General features: G+C 49.1%; 1 protein-coding gene across 1 annotated transcript; it reads left to right on the forward strand.

Moving 5' to 3' along the window:
• Window positions 1–12,462: 12,462 nt before the first annotated feature.
• LOC136577419 (putative protein FAM47C) lies at window positions 12,463–15,996 on the forward strand. The gene is made up of 2 exons (XM_066577315.1): window positions 12,463–12,633; window positions 14,539–15,996. Exons 1-2 carry the CDS (start codon window positions 12,463–12,465, stop codon window positions 15,994–15,996), a joined length of 1,629 nt encoding a protein of 542 aa, XP_066433412.1.
• Window positions 15,997–16,287: the final 291 nt, after the last annotated feature.

Here is a 16,287-nt window from a genome sequence, read left to right on the forward strand (position 1 = left end):
GAGGACATCACGAGAGCCGGCCAGAGACACAGAGGGAGTCCGCTTCCTCTGTGAACTCTTTCCCTGCCGCGATCTACTTAGATGCCCCCCCCCCCCCGCTGTTGCAGCGGGACGCCGGCTGTGACTGACAGCCGACTCCCGCTGCGGGATAGCGCGGGATCTTATGTGATCTCGCGCTATCCCCAGGACATACCGGTACGTCCTGTTGCGGGAAGTACCAGGCTCCCAGGATGTACCAGTACGTCCTGGAGCGGGAAGGGGTTAAAAGCAAAAGCACTCCTGAAGTCTCTCCTTTAACCATCTTGAATGCCCATAAAGCATTCATCAGAGGAGTTCTCATTAAAATTAGCGCACAACACAAAAAAGGAAAAACTCGACTCACCAACAAACTAATAGACCAAATAGCTCTTATTGAATCTCAGATCTTAGTAGATCCCTCTGAACCCTTATACAAACAACTATTTTTTTTTTTTTCAAAATCCAAATTTTTTATTTATTTTTAACACAGCCAAACATACAATAACATACAATAACAAATTGCCTGAGACCTTAATTACGTCACTTGTGAACCCGGCAAGGACGGCGTCACACAGGCATAAGTGCGAACCGAGACAAAGGTCTATCTGGCCTAGTGTGGAGACATCCTACTAACAAAAGGAGACGAGGGGATACATACATCGGTTCGTGGGTAGGGTGGGGAGGGGGGGGAAAGGGCTAGACGTGGGAGGGGTCAAAGTAAGCTCATCTACGGCGCTACCGAGCCAGCCAGCCTCTCAGGGTGTTCAGTGGCCTATCTGATCACGTACCTCCTTCCACAGACCCCAGACCTCTACAAATTTTTCATGGGAGCCAGTGGCCCAGCCGGAGAGCTCCTCCAAGTTATAAGTCAGGTCCATTCTGTCCCTCCACTGGCTCAGTAGGGGGGGAGACCTTTGCAACCAGAGAAGAGGGATAAGTGCCTTGGCCGCGTCAATTGCGTGGGCCAGCAATTTGTGCTTGCGAGGATTAAAGCTACTCGTGGGCCTCCACAGAAACAAAACCTCAGGTGAGAGTGCAAAGCCTGGCGAGATCTTTTGTAACGACACAGTGATCTCCTGCCAAAAAGCCTCCAGTACCGGACAGCTCCACCAAATGTGTAGATAGGTGCCCGTGTCTCCCCCACATCTCCAGCACTTGTTGTCAGGGGAAAGTTTGTGGTCAGCGAGCCACTGGGGTGTCCTATACCACCTGGCAAGGAGCTTATAATGGGCTTCCTGCGAGGTGATGCAGGGGGAAAGCCCGTAGGCAAATTTCAAGATTATGTGTGTTTCGTGGGGTGATAGTGTGATATGTAGCTCTTTTTCCCAAGAGTATAGAAAAGCTGGCTTTGCAATTTGTAAGGAAGAAGAGCAGGATTTGCGAATGAACGCAATTTTCTTGCTGCTTGTTCTACTGTCCTTCACTGCCTTCTCAAATGCGGTAAGAGGTCTAGAAGACGTGAATGTCTGGTTAAATTTCTTAATCACTCCTTCAATCTGGGCCCGTTGGAGGAATGACAGTGGCTGGTCGGGCAGCAGGGACCCCGCTATCTCTCCCGGTCCCAAATGTCTCATAGCCTGGAGCTCACTGAGAGGTCTATTGCTAAGTGTCATCCAGAGTCTCTTCGTACAGGGATCCGGCGGCAGTCCCAAGAGAGCTGGGATAGAGCCTATAGGAGTAATGGGAGAGGGCGTGGGCGCCAGTGTCTCCCTCCGCAGGTCCCAAGCCTCACAAGGTCCTCTCAATAGAGGATTGAACCCTTTGCTCCTATATGTATTCTTCCTAGTGAACCACAGATCCGCCAATGCAGAGGTCCCATACAATTCTGCTGCCAACTGATGTAGGAGAGGGTCCTCTCCAGTCAGGGCGAGTCTCTGCCAGTTACTGATGTGGGAGGCTATGTAGTAATCATATACGTTCGGCATACCTATTCCCCCCTCATCTCTTCCTCTGGTCAGGAGACTATACGCCAACCGGGGGCTCCTCTGTCTCCAGATAAACTTTATGAACAGGGATCTAAGGGTGTCAAAGAAGCTGGCGGGCAAGTGAACCGGAAGGGATCTAATCTGGTAAAGGACGATGGGGAGTATGTAGGTCTTTATGAGGTTTTTCCTCCCAAACCAGGAGATGTACGGTACATCATAGTTCTGGAGCAGGGACTTTATTTTAGCTAGCAGCGGGGGAAAATTTGCAGGGTAGAGATCCTCTATCCTCCCAGTTAGTTTTACTCCCAGAAAAGTTATTGATGAGCTGGACCAGGAGAACGGGGAGCCCGCCTTCAGCCTTTCAAACCTAGCTTTTGGTATCGCGACGCCCAGGACTGTTGATTTGTTGAAATTAATTTTGAAGTTCGAGAGTGCTCCGAATTGTTCTAGGCAGGTGATCAGTCTCGGTAGCCCACTCTCCGGATTTGTAATTGTAAAAATAACATCATCTGCGAACGCCGTAGCCGATAATTCACAGTCTCCTACTCTTAGTCCCCGAATCTCCTGGTCCAGTCTCACTTCCTGCAGGAGGGGTTCCAGGGCTAATATAAATAGGGAAGGGGACAACGGACACCCCTGGCGCGTGCCATTACTTATTTCAAATGGAGGGGAAAGGGTGTTATTAATTTTTAGCCTAGCATGAGGCTCAGCGTATAGAGTAAAGATGGCCTCTACAAAGGAGGGAGGGAAGTTGAAATGTAGTAAGACAGATCTCATATATCCCCAGTCGACTCTGTCAAAAGCCTTTTCGGCATCAGTACTGACCAGAGCGAGGGGGATTTTCTTTGCGTTAGCATACTGAATTGCATGGAGAATACGTGTGCTATTGTCCCTTCCCTCCCTGCCCCTCACAAAGCCAGCCTGTTCTCTATTTACCAAGAGCGGGATATAGTTCTCCATTCTCCTGGCGAGAAGTTTAGCCCACATCTTGACGTCCAAGTTTATCAAAGAAATGGGCCTATAGCTGCCACACATCTCCGGGTCTTTGCCCTCTTTATGGATCAACGTGATGTGGGCTTCCTGGGCCTGTCTTGGTAAAGAGCCGCCATTCATGAGATTATTAAACAATTCTGTTAGTCTCGGGACAAGGATGGAACGTAGGGATTTATAATATATGAGGGGGAGGCCATCCGGGCCGGGGCTTTTTCCCGGAGGGGATGAATCAAGGGTTTCGTTTACTTCCTTTTCTGTTACAGGGGCAAGTAGTGAGTTGGCTGATTCCCTCTCCAAACCGGGGAGTTTAAGTTTTTGTAAGTAGTTTGCGATCTGGGTGTTAGATTTAAGGATCTCTTCCAGATTCCTCCGAGGTCGCAAATTGTAAAGCTGGGAGTAGTAATGTTGGAATTCGACCGCAATATCAATGGAAGAAGTGACTTTAGTTCCCGAACGGGCCTTTATTATATCAATCTGATTTTTTGCGAGGGCTTTCTTTATCTGTGATGACATATATTTACTTCCTCTGTTGCCCTGGACGTACACTATATGTTTTAGATGAAGGCATCTTTTGTTAAATCTAGACCTCAGACATAAATTTAGTTCCTTCCTGAGCGCCGTCAGCTTATTCAGGTTTTCTTTACATTGCTTAAGTTTAGTGGAGTGCTCTAACTTCGCGATTTGCCCCAGCAGGTTGTCTATTTCCCTTTGTTGTAACTTCTTTTTTCTGGAACCTAAAGCTATTAAATGGCCTCTGATAAACGCTTTATGCGTCTCCCACACAAGGGCCGCCGACTGGTCTCTTCCAGAGTTAAGTCTGAAAAATTCCTCCAGTTGTTTGGAGAGCATCATCTTGTCGTCTTCAGAGTCTAAAAGGGCAGGATTTAGTCGCCACCTCCACTCCTTAGGGGTGTTGGAGAGCATTGTAAGGTTCACATGTAACGGAGCGTGGTCAGAAATAGTGGTGGTATCAATCACTGAATCCACCAAAAAGGGCAGGAGTTCTGAGGCTATAAAGACATAATCGAGCCTCTGAAAAGAAGCATGGACCTGAGAAAAATAAGTGTAGTCCCTTACGGAGGGGGAACACTGGCGCCAGGCGTCCACCAAGCCCAGCTCAGAAAGGGCTCGATGTAGCCTCTTCAGTTTAATTTGTGAGATCTGCGAGCGTCCAGTTGATGAGTCTACTAAAGGGTTCATCGTCAAATTCAGGTCACCCCCTAAGATGATGGGGCCCACCGCGAATTCTTTGAGGGTTTCCAACTGCCCAACCAGCCAGGGAACCTGACCCGAATTTGGGGCGTAGAAATTGGCCAAGGTAATCTTAAAGTTTTGGATGTGTCCCCTCAAGAGAATCACCCTACCCTCCTCGTCGGTGTGCTGTGCTTCGCATGTGAAGGGGACAGAGCTATGGAAAAAGATAGAGACCCCCTTGGAAGCTGAGGTTGTGTGTGAACTGTGGAAGCCCAATGAGAATTGTCTGCCCGGGAGGGCCAAGCACTTACCCCTCTTGTAATGGGTTTACTGAAGAAAGGCGATTTTTGTGCCATATTTTCGAAGAAGCTGAGCCACACTGTGACGCTTGTATGGGGAGTTGATCCCTCTCACGTTGAATGAGGAGACTCGGAGGAGCTCATTCGTCTTCGGCTGTTGAGAGAGAGGCATGGCAAACTAAAAGGGTGACCTAGAGAAGAGAAGGCTGACACGTGAGTAGTTCCTTAGTATTTTATATGAGCTTTCTGTCTCGTGAAGAAAACGGTAAAGGAGGGAAAGGGTACGCAGGGAGGGAAAAAGAAACACAAGGAAAGAATAATACGAACTCTAAATATGTGAACGAGTGATCAACAAGACCAGTCAGTCCAAGGACGGTCAGTGGAGGCGGTGAGCAGTACGATAAACTCCTTCAAGGGAGCGATACCGGTAACAAACGCCACCAGGCAGAGAAGACGCACTGCACCAAGCCTGCCCTGACAGACATCCCTGGAGGTCTGAAACATAAAGCAAAAGCAAGCATTTAAACTTTCAAAGGTTACGGTTATCATGAGTCAAGACGAGAGGGTCAACCGCGATCCCTGTGAGCCGTACGAGCGGCTGGACATCTATAAGCCCAAACAAGTCCACTCGCTATACGGAACCTCAAGTCCAAACACAAAGACTTCCCGGCCTGGTCCTCAGCCTGTCGTAGATACAAAACGTTTTCAAGCATTTTATGACGGCTTAGAGAGGGTGAATCACCAGACTCTCCCCAAGGGCTCTGGGTAAAAGCATCCAACTGAAAAACTGCTGCTGAAAGTTCAGTCGCCCGCGGGTGTGTTATCCCGACTCTTCTTTTTTTTGTTTCTGGGAGATTTAGCGGGACCAACTGATGTCCCAGCAGACGGGGAGGGAAGCTTTGGTAGGTCAGGCAGTCCCGGGAGTGGCAGCCAACTCGGGAGATCCAGTGGCTCTATTTCAAGTAGTCGCCAGCACGCCTGCAAGTCCCCAGGGTCTCTGATATTTATCCTGTGACCCCTGTGGGAGAAACCCAGGCCGAATGGAAACAGCCATGCATACTTGATACCCTTTTCCTTGAGTATCTCCAGCAGTGGCCGAAGCAGGCGACGTTTGGTTAGGGTGGTAGGGGCCAGGTCCTGGAAAATCTGCAGAGGAGCCTCGGCATATTTTAAATTTCTATAATTTCTGGCGGCTCTCAAGATGGCGAACGCGTCCTGAAAAGACAACAATCTGCAAATTATGTCCCTAGGAGGATCAGCGTTCGCCGGGAGGGGCCTGAGGGCTCTGTGAATCCGTTCTATTGATATTGGGGTGGCCCTCTCTAGACCAAGCAGGGAAGAGAAGATTTCTTTCGCTACCTTAGAAAGACTTTCCGTGGCCCAGGACTCCGGAAGCCCCTTGATGCGAATATTACACCTCCTATTCCTGTTTTCCAAGTCCTCCTGCATCAGGAGGGCTCTGTTGAGGTGATCCTGATGCAGCTGCAGAATCTGGGCCATCTCAGAAGCGTGGCTTGTTAAAGAGGACGTGGATGTCTCTAATTCCTCTACTCTTCTCCCTAGGTGTCTTATGTCTTCTTTTATCTCCCCCAGCTCAGACATTATAGGTTGCATGGCTTTCATGATTAAGTCCTTCATGAAACCCTTTGAGACTGTTTCCCCATCTTCATTATCGGAGCTAGCTCCCTCCTCCCCCTCCTTACTGTGAGCTGCAGCCGGCGCCATCTTGGCTGGGAACAGCGGTGAACGGGGGCTTTTTTCTTTAAGGAAGCGCTGCATACCGGCTTCTCCTCCGCTTCCCCTCGGCGTCCCAGCGTGTTCCGCGGCTCTCTCCCTCCCGACTCTTCTCATTTCTTTGCTTGAAGAAGCTGCTGTGACCTCCAGAAGTTGTCTTGCCGCCGGAGCTCTGCTCTCAAGCGGCCATTAAGCACAGCGGTCAGGCTCCGCCCCATACAAACAACTATTTAATCTGAGACAATCACTAAGACTTAATCTAATAGACAACTACGATAAAGAAATGAGATCCTCACGGGCTACATTCTACGCTTCCAACAACAAACCATCACGCATGTTGTCCAGAATGGCTAAAAAACATACAAAAATCCAAAATTCCTCATATTCTGGACCCTCAAAATCCTTCAATTAAAATATCTCATCCCGTCCAGATTGTCGACTCTTTTCGACAATACTATGAAAAATTATACAACATGAAATATTATACCAACACCCCCCAACCATCCACTTTCACCATTGAAAACTTCCTAAAGGACATAGAACTTCCAACTCTCTCACAAACCCACCTAAAATCCCTAAACTCTCCAATACTTCCTTCTGAAATTACAAAAATTATCAAAACCCTAAAGTCACAAAAAGCACCTGGACCCGACGGCTTCTCGAACGACTATTACAAAATATTCTCTACCGCACTTGTTTCCCACATGTCTCATGCGTTTAACTAAGGAATTATAGATGGCTTTTTTCCTAAAGAAACTTTGGAAGCAGCAATTGTAACAATTCCTAAACCGGGCAAAGACCCCACCACCCCATCCAACTTTAGACCCATTTCCCTCTTAAATTGTGACATTAAGATTTATGCCAAAACCCTAGCACAGAGACTCCTAGAGATTTTGCCAGAAATAATACACTCAGACCAAGTGGGATTTACGAAGGGAAGGCAGGCTTCAGACGCAACCAGAAGAATCTTGAATCTTCTATATAAACTCGAACATGGAAGAAACCCAACAGTCTTGGTCACACTTGATGCTGAAAAAGCATTTGACCGACTACATTGGGAGTATGCATTCGCCAACCTTCATAAATTTGGATTCTCGGGCAACATTCTTAGAGCGATTAAAGCGCTCTATACAAACCCATCGGCAAGAGTTTTAGTAGATGGCATGCTCTCTAACTCCTTCCCCATAACGAATGGTACTCGGCAAGGACGTCCGCTTTCACCTCTACTATTTACATTAATAATGGAGCCTCTAGCTGAGAAGATAAGAACTGACCCAAACATCCATGGTATTCCAGCAGCACATAGACAACACAAAATTAGCCTATTCGCTGACGATGTCCTACTCATATTGATAAAACCTCTCCATTCATTGAGATCCACCCAAAAGATCCTGACGAACTTTACGGAAATATCCTACTATAAACTAAACTCAAATAAATCCCAAATCCTTGGAATACATCTCAACGAAACTTTAAAAAAAGACATACAAACCAAAATTTTATTCCGGTGGCAAATAAAAACCATTCCCTAATGTAGAATGTAGAACTCTATTATGATGTCATAATGTATTCAGAGCAAAGGAAGGAATGTAGAACTCTATGATGTAATTAGGTAAATTAAAAATATATTATGATGACGGAATGTTTTAAGAGCAAGAGATAGTATGTACAACTCCATTATCATGTCATGGGGAGGTCAAAAGCAAAAGAAAAGTCAAAGATGCTATTAGATGCTTACAAGATGACAATGGTGAATTGGTTAAGAATGATGTTGAGAAGGTGGAACTCTTAAATTCTTATTTTGTATGTTTTCTCTCAGAAAGTAGCATCATTGAATGGTAGAGTTTGGAAGGGACCTCCAGGGTCATCGTGTCCAACTCCCTGCTCAGTGCAGGATTCACTAAATCATTCCAGACAGATATTTGTCCAGCCTTTACTTGAACACTTCCATTGCAGTAGAACTCACCACCTCCCGTGGTAACCTGTTCCACTCATTGATCACCCTCACTGTCCGAAAGTTTTTTCTAATATCTAGTTTGTGTCTCCTCCATTTCAGTTTCATCCCATTGCTTCTAGTCTTTTCTTGTGTAAATGTGAATAGGGCTGATCCCTCTGCACTGTGACAGCTTTTCAGATATTTGTAGATAGCTATTAATTCTCCTCTCAGCCTTCTCTTCTGCAAGCTAAACATTCCCAGATCCTTTAATGTTTCTGCATAGGACATGATTTGCAGACCGCTCACCATCTTGGTAATTCTTCTCTGAACTTGCTCCAGTTTGTCTATGTCTTTTTTAAAGAGCTGGACACAGTATTCCAGATGAGGTCTGACTACGGAAGAGTAGAGGGGGATAATTACCTCACATGATCTAGACTCCATGCTTCTCTTAATACATCCCAGAATTGTGTTTGCCTTTTTGTCTGCTGCATCACATTGTTCACTCATGTTCAGTTAATCATCTATTAGTATACCCAAGTCTTTTTCACATGTGCTGCTGCTTAGCCCAATTCCTTCTATTCTGTACATGCTTTTTTCATTTTCCTTGCCCAGATGTAGGACTTGGCATTTTTTCCTACTTCCCTGGCTGCCCGATCACCAGATTAATATATAGGACCATCTGGGACGCCAACTTCGACAGTCAACAAGTTTTGATGATGTAGAGGCTCAGTAACTGCAAATGGGGAGTAACCTGTCACTCACTGATATTTTCCAGGTCCTTGGATACCTGGACCCATACCAGTAAAAAAACAGTGCATTCCGAAAGTCCTCACACCATCTCACTTTATACATGTTGTGCCCCCTCATTCTGCACTCAGTACCCCATAGTGACAACAGAACCAGAGAAATCCTTGTAAAAACATCATTTTGCAGTAACATAATTATTCCAGTTTTCTTGGGGCGACGATGTAGTAACACTAAACGGAAGTGTCAGGGAACCAGGGAAAGCAGAAGTCGGGGTTATCTGCAATGTAGCCCACAACCCCTGTCCCTGCCTACTTGTCCCCTTGGGCTAGGCCCCAGGGCGGCAACAGGGCGACGGTCCCTACACTGAGCTAGGGAAAGAAGACATAGGACACCACAGTCCCTGGAAACAGAGAACAAAAATACCGACAAACAGTCAGAGCGAAGCACCAAGGGAAACAACAAACCAGTCCAGGAGCAAGCCAAAGGTCCAAAGCACTAAAGTCTGTCCAAGAAGTGCAGTACAGGGAAGGGAAGATGGAGTCAGGTCAGGAGAAAAGCTGAGGTCAAATACCACTATCAGTCAGAAATAGCAGGGTAACGCTGGTGAGTGACAGGAGGCCTAATCAAACACTGGCAGTGTCTGGAAGAAACTGAGGGGGTTACATGCAGTTAGAGTCCCCCCTTCCCCCCCCAGAAGCTGATTGGGGCGGAGAGCCTGACTGCAGCAGAGGAGATCACAGAGTTCCAGGAGGACCACCCCCAGCACTAGCAGAACAAACTAAGACAGAGGAGGTGCAGTCGGCTGTCATAGCAACAGGAACGTGGCGCCGGGAAGCAGCCGCCGCACCCCTAGCACCCCTGCGGCGTATAGGAGTATTACATTTTAGCATAGTGAATTTTTTCCGTAACATAGACGAACCACACAGTACTATCTCTCCTGATGATCCACAATCACTATGTGGTGAAACGTGTCGAGATTTAAAGTACGATGCAAGAATCTGAGACGGAAAATATGATGCAATAACTCATATTTAGTGTATCAAATGGGAAAAAAAACATTTCCTTCTATAAAACGGAGAAGCTTTTATTTGACAACTTGGTCATGTGGGCTACGTAATAGTTTCATTCTGACGTAACTGTTGGTATTAAACGAAAGTAAGGATTACACCAACTCCACACGGTTACACCAAATATATTTGCTGCTCTAGCTTAGAGGGGCATATCTGGAACCAACTTAGAGAAACAACATCTCTCTTACTGCAGCTCACGACCTGTAGTTCTAGGTGGGTGGGTTGCGTTACCACTTGGTGTCTTGATCATCCACAAGTGGTTACAACATCCTTCCCCATTTTTTGTTTTGTGTTGTATCCTGAGTCTACTGTCTCTTTTAAATATTTCTAATAAAGTTCAATATTTTAGCTTAAGTCTTTTCTGTGAATAGCACACCAGTTGCAGGAGCGACAGTACTAGCAGTGCGGGCACGGTGACCCCGAAAGCCGCCAACCCCGACAGGAAGATGAAGCCAAACTCCATGAGACAGCAGGAATCCAGTGGATAAAGGGTTAGAGGGCGGAGCAGGTTGTGACACGCTTTGGGGCCTCATTAGTAAATCAGGCGATACCTGCATGCTACGAAAGCTGCAAGGGCAGAAGGTACCGCAACACGTGCTTGGTTTCCATTTCCAAGGGGTGAGCACAGCTCCACTACACCTGATATACCCCTCCAAATGATCATGGCAGGAAAATGGCGCTGGACATACACGGACACCAATTGAGGCCGGGCAGTGAACACTCCGGTGCACAACTGGTCAAATATCCAATAAAGTCAAAAACAAATTCTGTGTGTCCAACATTACGGCGTCTGGGGCGCTACACAAGTACCTCCACCCACGCCAGCAGCAAAAGGTTGGCTATTTAGTGCAACAAGTGACTTGAAAACCGGGAGGGCAAAAGAACAAGGAAACAAACAGCACAATTTCTTATGGGGATTTTGCTACCCTCTGTCAGGATGGATGGGGGCCAGATGGCCAGCCATTGTTGCTTTGGTCGGCCACTCAAGGACATTCAAAAAGTTGTCCCCACTTCTGGTTGGTCTTGGCTGGGGTCTTAGGGTCATCGTCTAGTTGGAAGGTGACCCTTCTGCCTGGTCTGAGGTCCCTTGTGCTCTGGATTAAGTCTTCATTAACTCTGTACTTTGCCTCATTCAGCTTTCCATTCACCCTGACTGGGCTCCCCATCCCCAGCATAATGCTGCCACCATCATCTTTGGAGCTCAAAGTGACTGCTGCAGTCTTGGTCACCTCTCTTACAAGACATTTCTTCCCCTTAGTTTGGGGGATCGTACTGCTGGGGTATCACTGAGGAGGTCCGTACCCGAGTGCTCACCAGGTAGTATGCTGGGGTATTACTGAGGGGGTCCGTACTCCAGTGCTCATCACGCAGTACGCTGGGGTATCACTGAGGGGGTTCATACCAGAGTGCTCATCAGGCAGTACACTGGGGTATCACTGAGGGGGTCCGTACCTGAGTGCTCACCAGGCAGTACGCTAGGGTTTCACTGAGAGGGTCCGTACCCCGGTGCTCATCACGCAGTACACTGGGATATCACTGAGGGGGTCCGTACCCCAGTGCTCATCAGGCAGTACGTCGGGGTATCACTGAGGGGGTACGTACCCCAGTGCTCATCAGGCAATACACTGGGGTATCACTGAGGGGGTCCGTACCCAAATGCTCACCAGGTAGTACGCTGGGGTATCACTGAGGGGGTCTGTACCCGAGTGCTCATCAGGCAGTATGCTAGGGTATCACTGAGGGGGTCTGTACCAAGTGCTCATCACGCAGTACGCTGGTGTATCACTGAGGGGGTCCGTACCCGAGTGCTTACGAGGCAGTACGCTGGGGTATCACTGAGGGGGTCCATACCCCACTGCTCGTCACGCAGTATGCTGAGGTATCACTGAGGTGGTCCATACCCTGTGCTTATCATGCAGTACGCCGGGGTATCACTGAGGGGGTCCGTACCCCAGTGCTCACAAGGCAGTATGCTGGGGTATCACTGAGGGGGTCCGTACCCCAGTGCTCACTAGGCAGTATGCTGGGGTATCACTGAGGGGTCCGTACCCGAGTGCTCATCAGGAAGTATGCTGGGGTATCACTGAGGGGGTCCATACCCGAATGCTCATCTCGCAGTACACTGGTGTATCACTGAGGGGGTTCATACCCGAGTGCTCACCAGGCAGTACGCTGGGGTATCACTGAGGGGGTCCGTACCCCAGGGCTCATCACGCAGTATGCTGGGGTATCACTGAGGGGGTCCGTACCCCAGTGCTCATCAGGCAATAAACTTAGATATCACTGAGGGGGTCCGTACTCGAGTGCTCATTACGCAGTACACTGGGGTATCACTGAGGGGGTCTGAAACCCGAATGCTCACCGGGCAGTACGCTGGGGTATCACTGAGGGGGTCTGTACCCGAGTGCTCACCAGGCAGTACGCTGGGGTATCACTGAGGGGGTCCATACCCGAGTGCTCACCAGGCACTACACTGGGTTGGTTTCCCGCAGAGAGCGAGGCAGTATCACCCACTTTCCTCTCCGACACAAAGACTCCTGCCCAATATGAAAGAGGTCCTGGCCCTGAGAATTGGGAACCTGGAAAGAAAAGAGGTGAGTTGTTTCCCTCCAGACACAACTGATACTTACTTTCACATCATCAAACTGGACCTCCGTACGGTCAGCAAGAGTCAGCAAATGGGGGTGCGAGGTGAAGTCACTCCACCTCCAGTAAGGGTAATCACGGAAACACAAGGTGTCCACTTCCTGTCATACTGGCTGCAACCTGTAGGAAGGACAAGGGTTAATCTGTAGACCAGAAGGGCCCGAGACGTAAAAGAAGACCCCAATAAATGTCAGCAGAGAGCTCAGCCATCCTTACCCGGTCTCTAGGCTCCAGAGGTGCAGCGTCCCACCGTCCGTGCAAACACTGAACTCTGCAGCTATGTGGGGGCTGCAAGACACAAGAGTTAGGAAGACAGTCGATGGGGTCCGCAGCCCCCCCGTGTTCAGGACGTTACCTGGGGGTGATGCAGGTACTCGGCGTCCTTTAGCTCAGAAAACTAAACTCTAGGAGGCCAAGTGGAAGGAAGAACGAACCCTGATCCGACACTGTGGAGGACAAGAGACCTGAGCACCACAACCATCCCTCCCCCGACACTGGTTTATATAGTCACATATACATCACCTTCAAACAACCCCCCTTCCCCCAACACTGGTCCATATATGCATGTCATCTCCAAAACATCCCTCGCCTCCCTTGACACTGGTCCATATATACCTCACCCCCAAACATCCAGTCCTCCCCGGACAGTGGTCCACATAGTCACCGGTCATAGATACATCACCCCCAGACATCCCTCCCCCGACACTGGTTCATATATACCTCACCCCCAAACATCCCATCCTCCCCGGACACTGGTCTATATAGTCACCGATCATATATACATCACCCCCAACCATCCCTCCCCCGACACTGGTTCCTATAGTCACCAGTCATATATACATCACTATAAGCATTAAAAATCCATTTGTATCTCAGCGTACTTTGCTCGTCGTATCCTGCGCTCACTTGCTGGATCAGTTCGGTAAGCTCAAAAACAGCTAGATCTCCTTGTAATTTCACTTCAAGTCCGTTGGCTTGATCCAGGAGCAACTGCTGGAAGTCTGACCAAAGATAAGGAAGTCGTACATATGTAAAGAGCAAGTATGAGAAATAGAAGGCTCCACCCGACCCAGCAGAGGGCAGATAGGACACAGAAGGACCCCCGACCAGCAGAGAGTGAGAAGACACAAAAGAATCCCCAACCAGCATAGAGCGGGAAGACACAGAAGGACCCAAACCAGCAGATAGCAGTAAGACACAGAAGGACCCCCAACCAACAGACAGTGGGAAGACATAGAAGGACCCCCAACCAGCAGAAAGCGGGAAAACACAGAAGGACCCCCAACCAGCAGAAAGCGGGAAAACACAGAAGGACCCCCAACCAGCAGAAAGTGGGAAAACACAGAAGGACCCCCAACTAGCAGAAAGCGGGAAGACACAGAAGGACCCCCAACCAGCAGAGAGCGGAAAGACACAGAAGGACCCTCAACCAGCTGAAAGCGGGAAGACACAGAAGGACCCCAAATCAGCAGATAGCAGTAAGGGCTCCCACCCACTTGCGAGGGCGATTTTAAAATCGCTGCGATATCGCAGTTGTCAACATGCGATTTTTGTGCGATTGCCCTGCGATTTTCCCCCCACTAAACTCGGATCGCTAAGCTCTATGTATTGTGGCAGTCCTGCGTTTTTTTTATCGCAGTGTTTTTGACACTGACTGCTGTGCCCTTCCACTCCTCCTTGCTTGAGAGAAAAATTGCAGCATCGCATCACAACACAGTCGCGCATGCGATTCTGCGATGTGCGATGCATTTTTACGGCACCCATTGACTTGCATGGGCGAGGACAAAAACTGACATCGCACTAATATAGGGCAGTCGCAATCGATTAAAAATTGCACCCGCGCTGCGAAAAAAAAAAAATCGCAAATGCGCATAGCCACATTACAACTGATTTGCTTCAAACTAGAAATTTTTAGCGCTGTATCGCAGTGCTAAAAAAATCGCAAATCGCTAACGCATGTGTGTGGGAGCCCTTAGACGCAGAAGGACCCCCAACCAGAGAGTGGGAAGACAAAGAAGGACCCCCAACCAGCAGAAAGCGGGAAAACACAGAAGGACCCCCAACCACCAGAAAGTGGGAAGACACAGAGGGACCCCAAACCAGCAGAGAGCGGGAAGACACAGAAGGACCCCCAACCAGCAAAGAGCGGGAAGACACAGAAGGGCTGTCAACCAACAGAGAGCGGAAAGACACAGAAGGACCAGGAACCAGCAGAAAGCGGGAAGAGACAGAAGGACCCCCAACCACCAGAGAGCGGGAAGACACAGAAGGACCCCCAACCACCAGAGAGTGGGAAGACACAGAAGGACCCCCAACCAGCAGAAAGTGGGAAGACACAGAAGGACCCCCAACCAGAGAGTGGGAAGACACAGAAGGACTCCCAACCAGCAGAAAGCAGGAAAACACAGAAGGACCCCCAACCACCAGAAAGTGGGAAGACACAGAGGGACCCCCAACCAGCAGAGAGTGGGAAGACACAGAGGGACCCCCAACCAGCAGAGAGCGGGAAGACACAGAAGGACCCCCAACCAGCAGAAAACGGGAAGACACAGAAGGACCCCCAACCAGCAGAAAGCGGGAAGACACAGAAGGGCTCCCAACCAACAGAGAGCGGAAAGACACAGAAGGACCCCCAACCAGCAGAGAGCGGGAAGACACAGAAGGACCCCCAACCACCAGAGAGCGGGAAGACACAGAAGGACCCCCAACCACTAGAGAGCGGGAAGACACAGAAGGACCCCCAACCACCAGAGAGCAGGAAGACACAGAAGGACCCCCAACCAGCAGAAAGTGGGAAGACACAGAAGGACCCCCAACCAGCAGAAAGCGGGAAGACACAGAAGGACCTCCAACCAGCAGATAGCGGAAAGACACGGAAGGATCTCCAACCAGCAGAAAGCGGGAAGACACAGAAGGACCCCCCAACCAGCAGAAAGTGGGAAGACACAGAAGCACTCCAACCATTAAAGAGCGGGAAGACACAGAAGGACCCCCAACCAGCAGAAAGCGGGAAGACACAGAAGGACCCCAAACCAGCAGAAAGCGGGAAGACACAGAAGGATCCCCAACCAGCAGAAATTGGGAAAACACTGAAGGCCACCCAACCAACAGAGAGCAAGAAGACAAAGAAGGACCCCCCGACCAGCAGAGAGCGGGAAGATACAGAAGGACCCCCAACCAGCAGAGAGCAGGAAGATACAGAAGGACCCTCAACCAGCAGAAAACGGGAAGACGCAGAAGGACCTCCAACCAGGAGAAAGCGGGAAAACAGAGAAGGACCCCCGACCAGCAGAAAGCTGGAAAATACAGAAGGACCCCCAACCAGCAGAGAGCGGGAAGACACAGAAGGACCCCTAACCAGCAGAGAGCAGAAGGACACAGAAGGACCCCCAACCAGCAGAGACCAAGAAGACCTCACATACAGCAAAGACTAGGGAGACACAAAACAGTCCAAGAAGAGAACATCTCCCAAGGAGGATAGGCTAAACATGTTAGGATACAGAGTCTGTTCATAGCTGCTCCCCGTGGATAGATGAGGCAACCACATGACGTCCCAGGGTAAGGCGTCCAGGACAGAGTACCCCCTGTGAGAGTCCTGAAAATGTTGCCTCCTCTAGTCTTCAGCCATGCCCTCATTCACCATCTCTGCCAGCAATGCTGGAGGCACATCATGAATCCAATTGCAGGTGATATAAGACAAGGAACGCATCGGATACGTGGCATAA

This window comes from Eleutherodactylus coqui, chromosome 8 (genome assembly GCF_035609145.1).
Source record: "Eleutherodactylus coqui strain aEleCoq1 chromosome 8, aEleCoq1.hap1, whole genome shotgun sequence".
Lineage (NCBI taxonomy): Eukaryota > Metazoa > Chordata > Amphibia > Anura > Eleutherodactylidae > Eleutherodactylus > Eleutherodactylus coqui.

Bases quoted from the DNA above. Each gene is read 5' to 3' on its own strand.
- LOC136577419 (XM_066577315.1), top strand. From the start codon at position 12,463: ATGAAAGAGGTCCTGGCCCTGAGAATTGGGAACCTGGAAAGAAAAGAG. The intron at 12,634-14,538 runs GTAATCACGGAA...GGGAGCCCTTAG, and splicing joins TCACTCCACCTCCAGTAAGG to ACGCAGAAGGACCCCCAACC.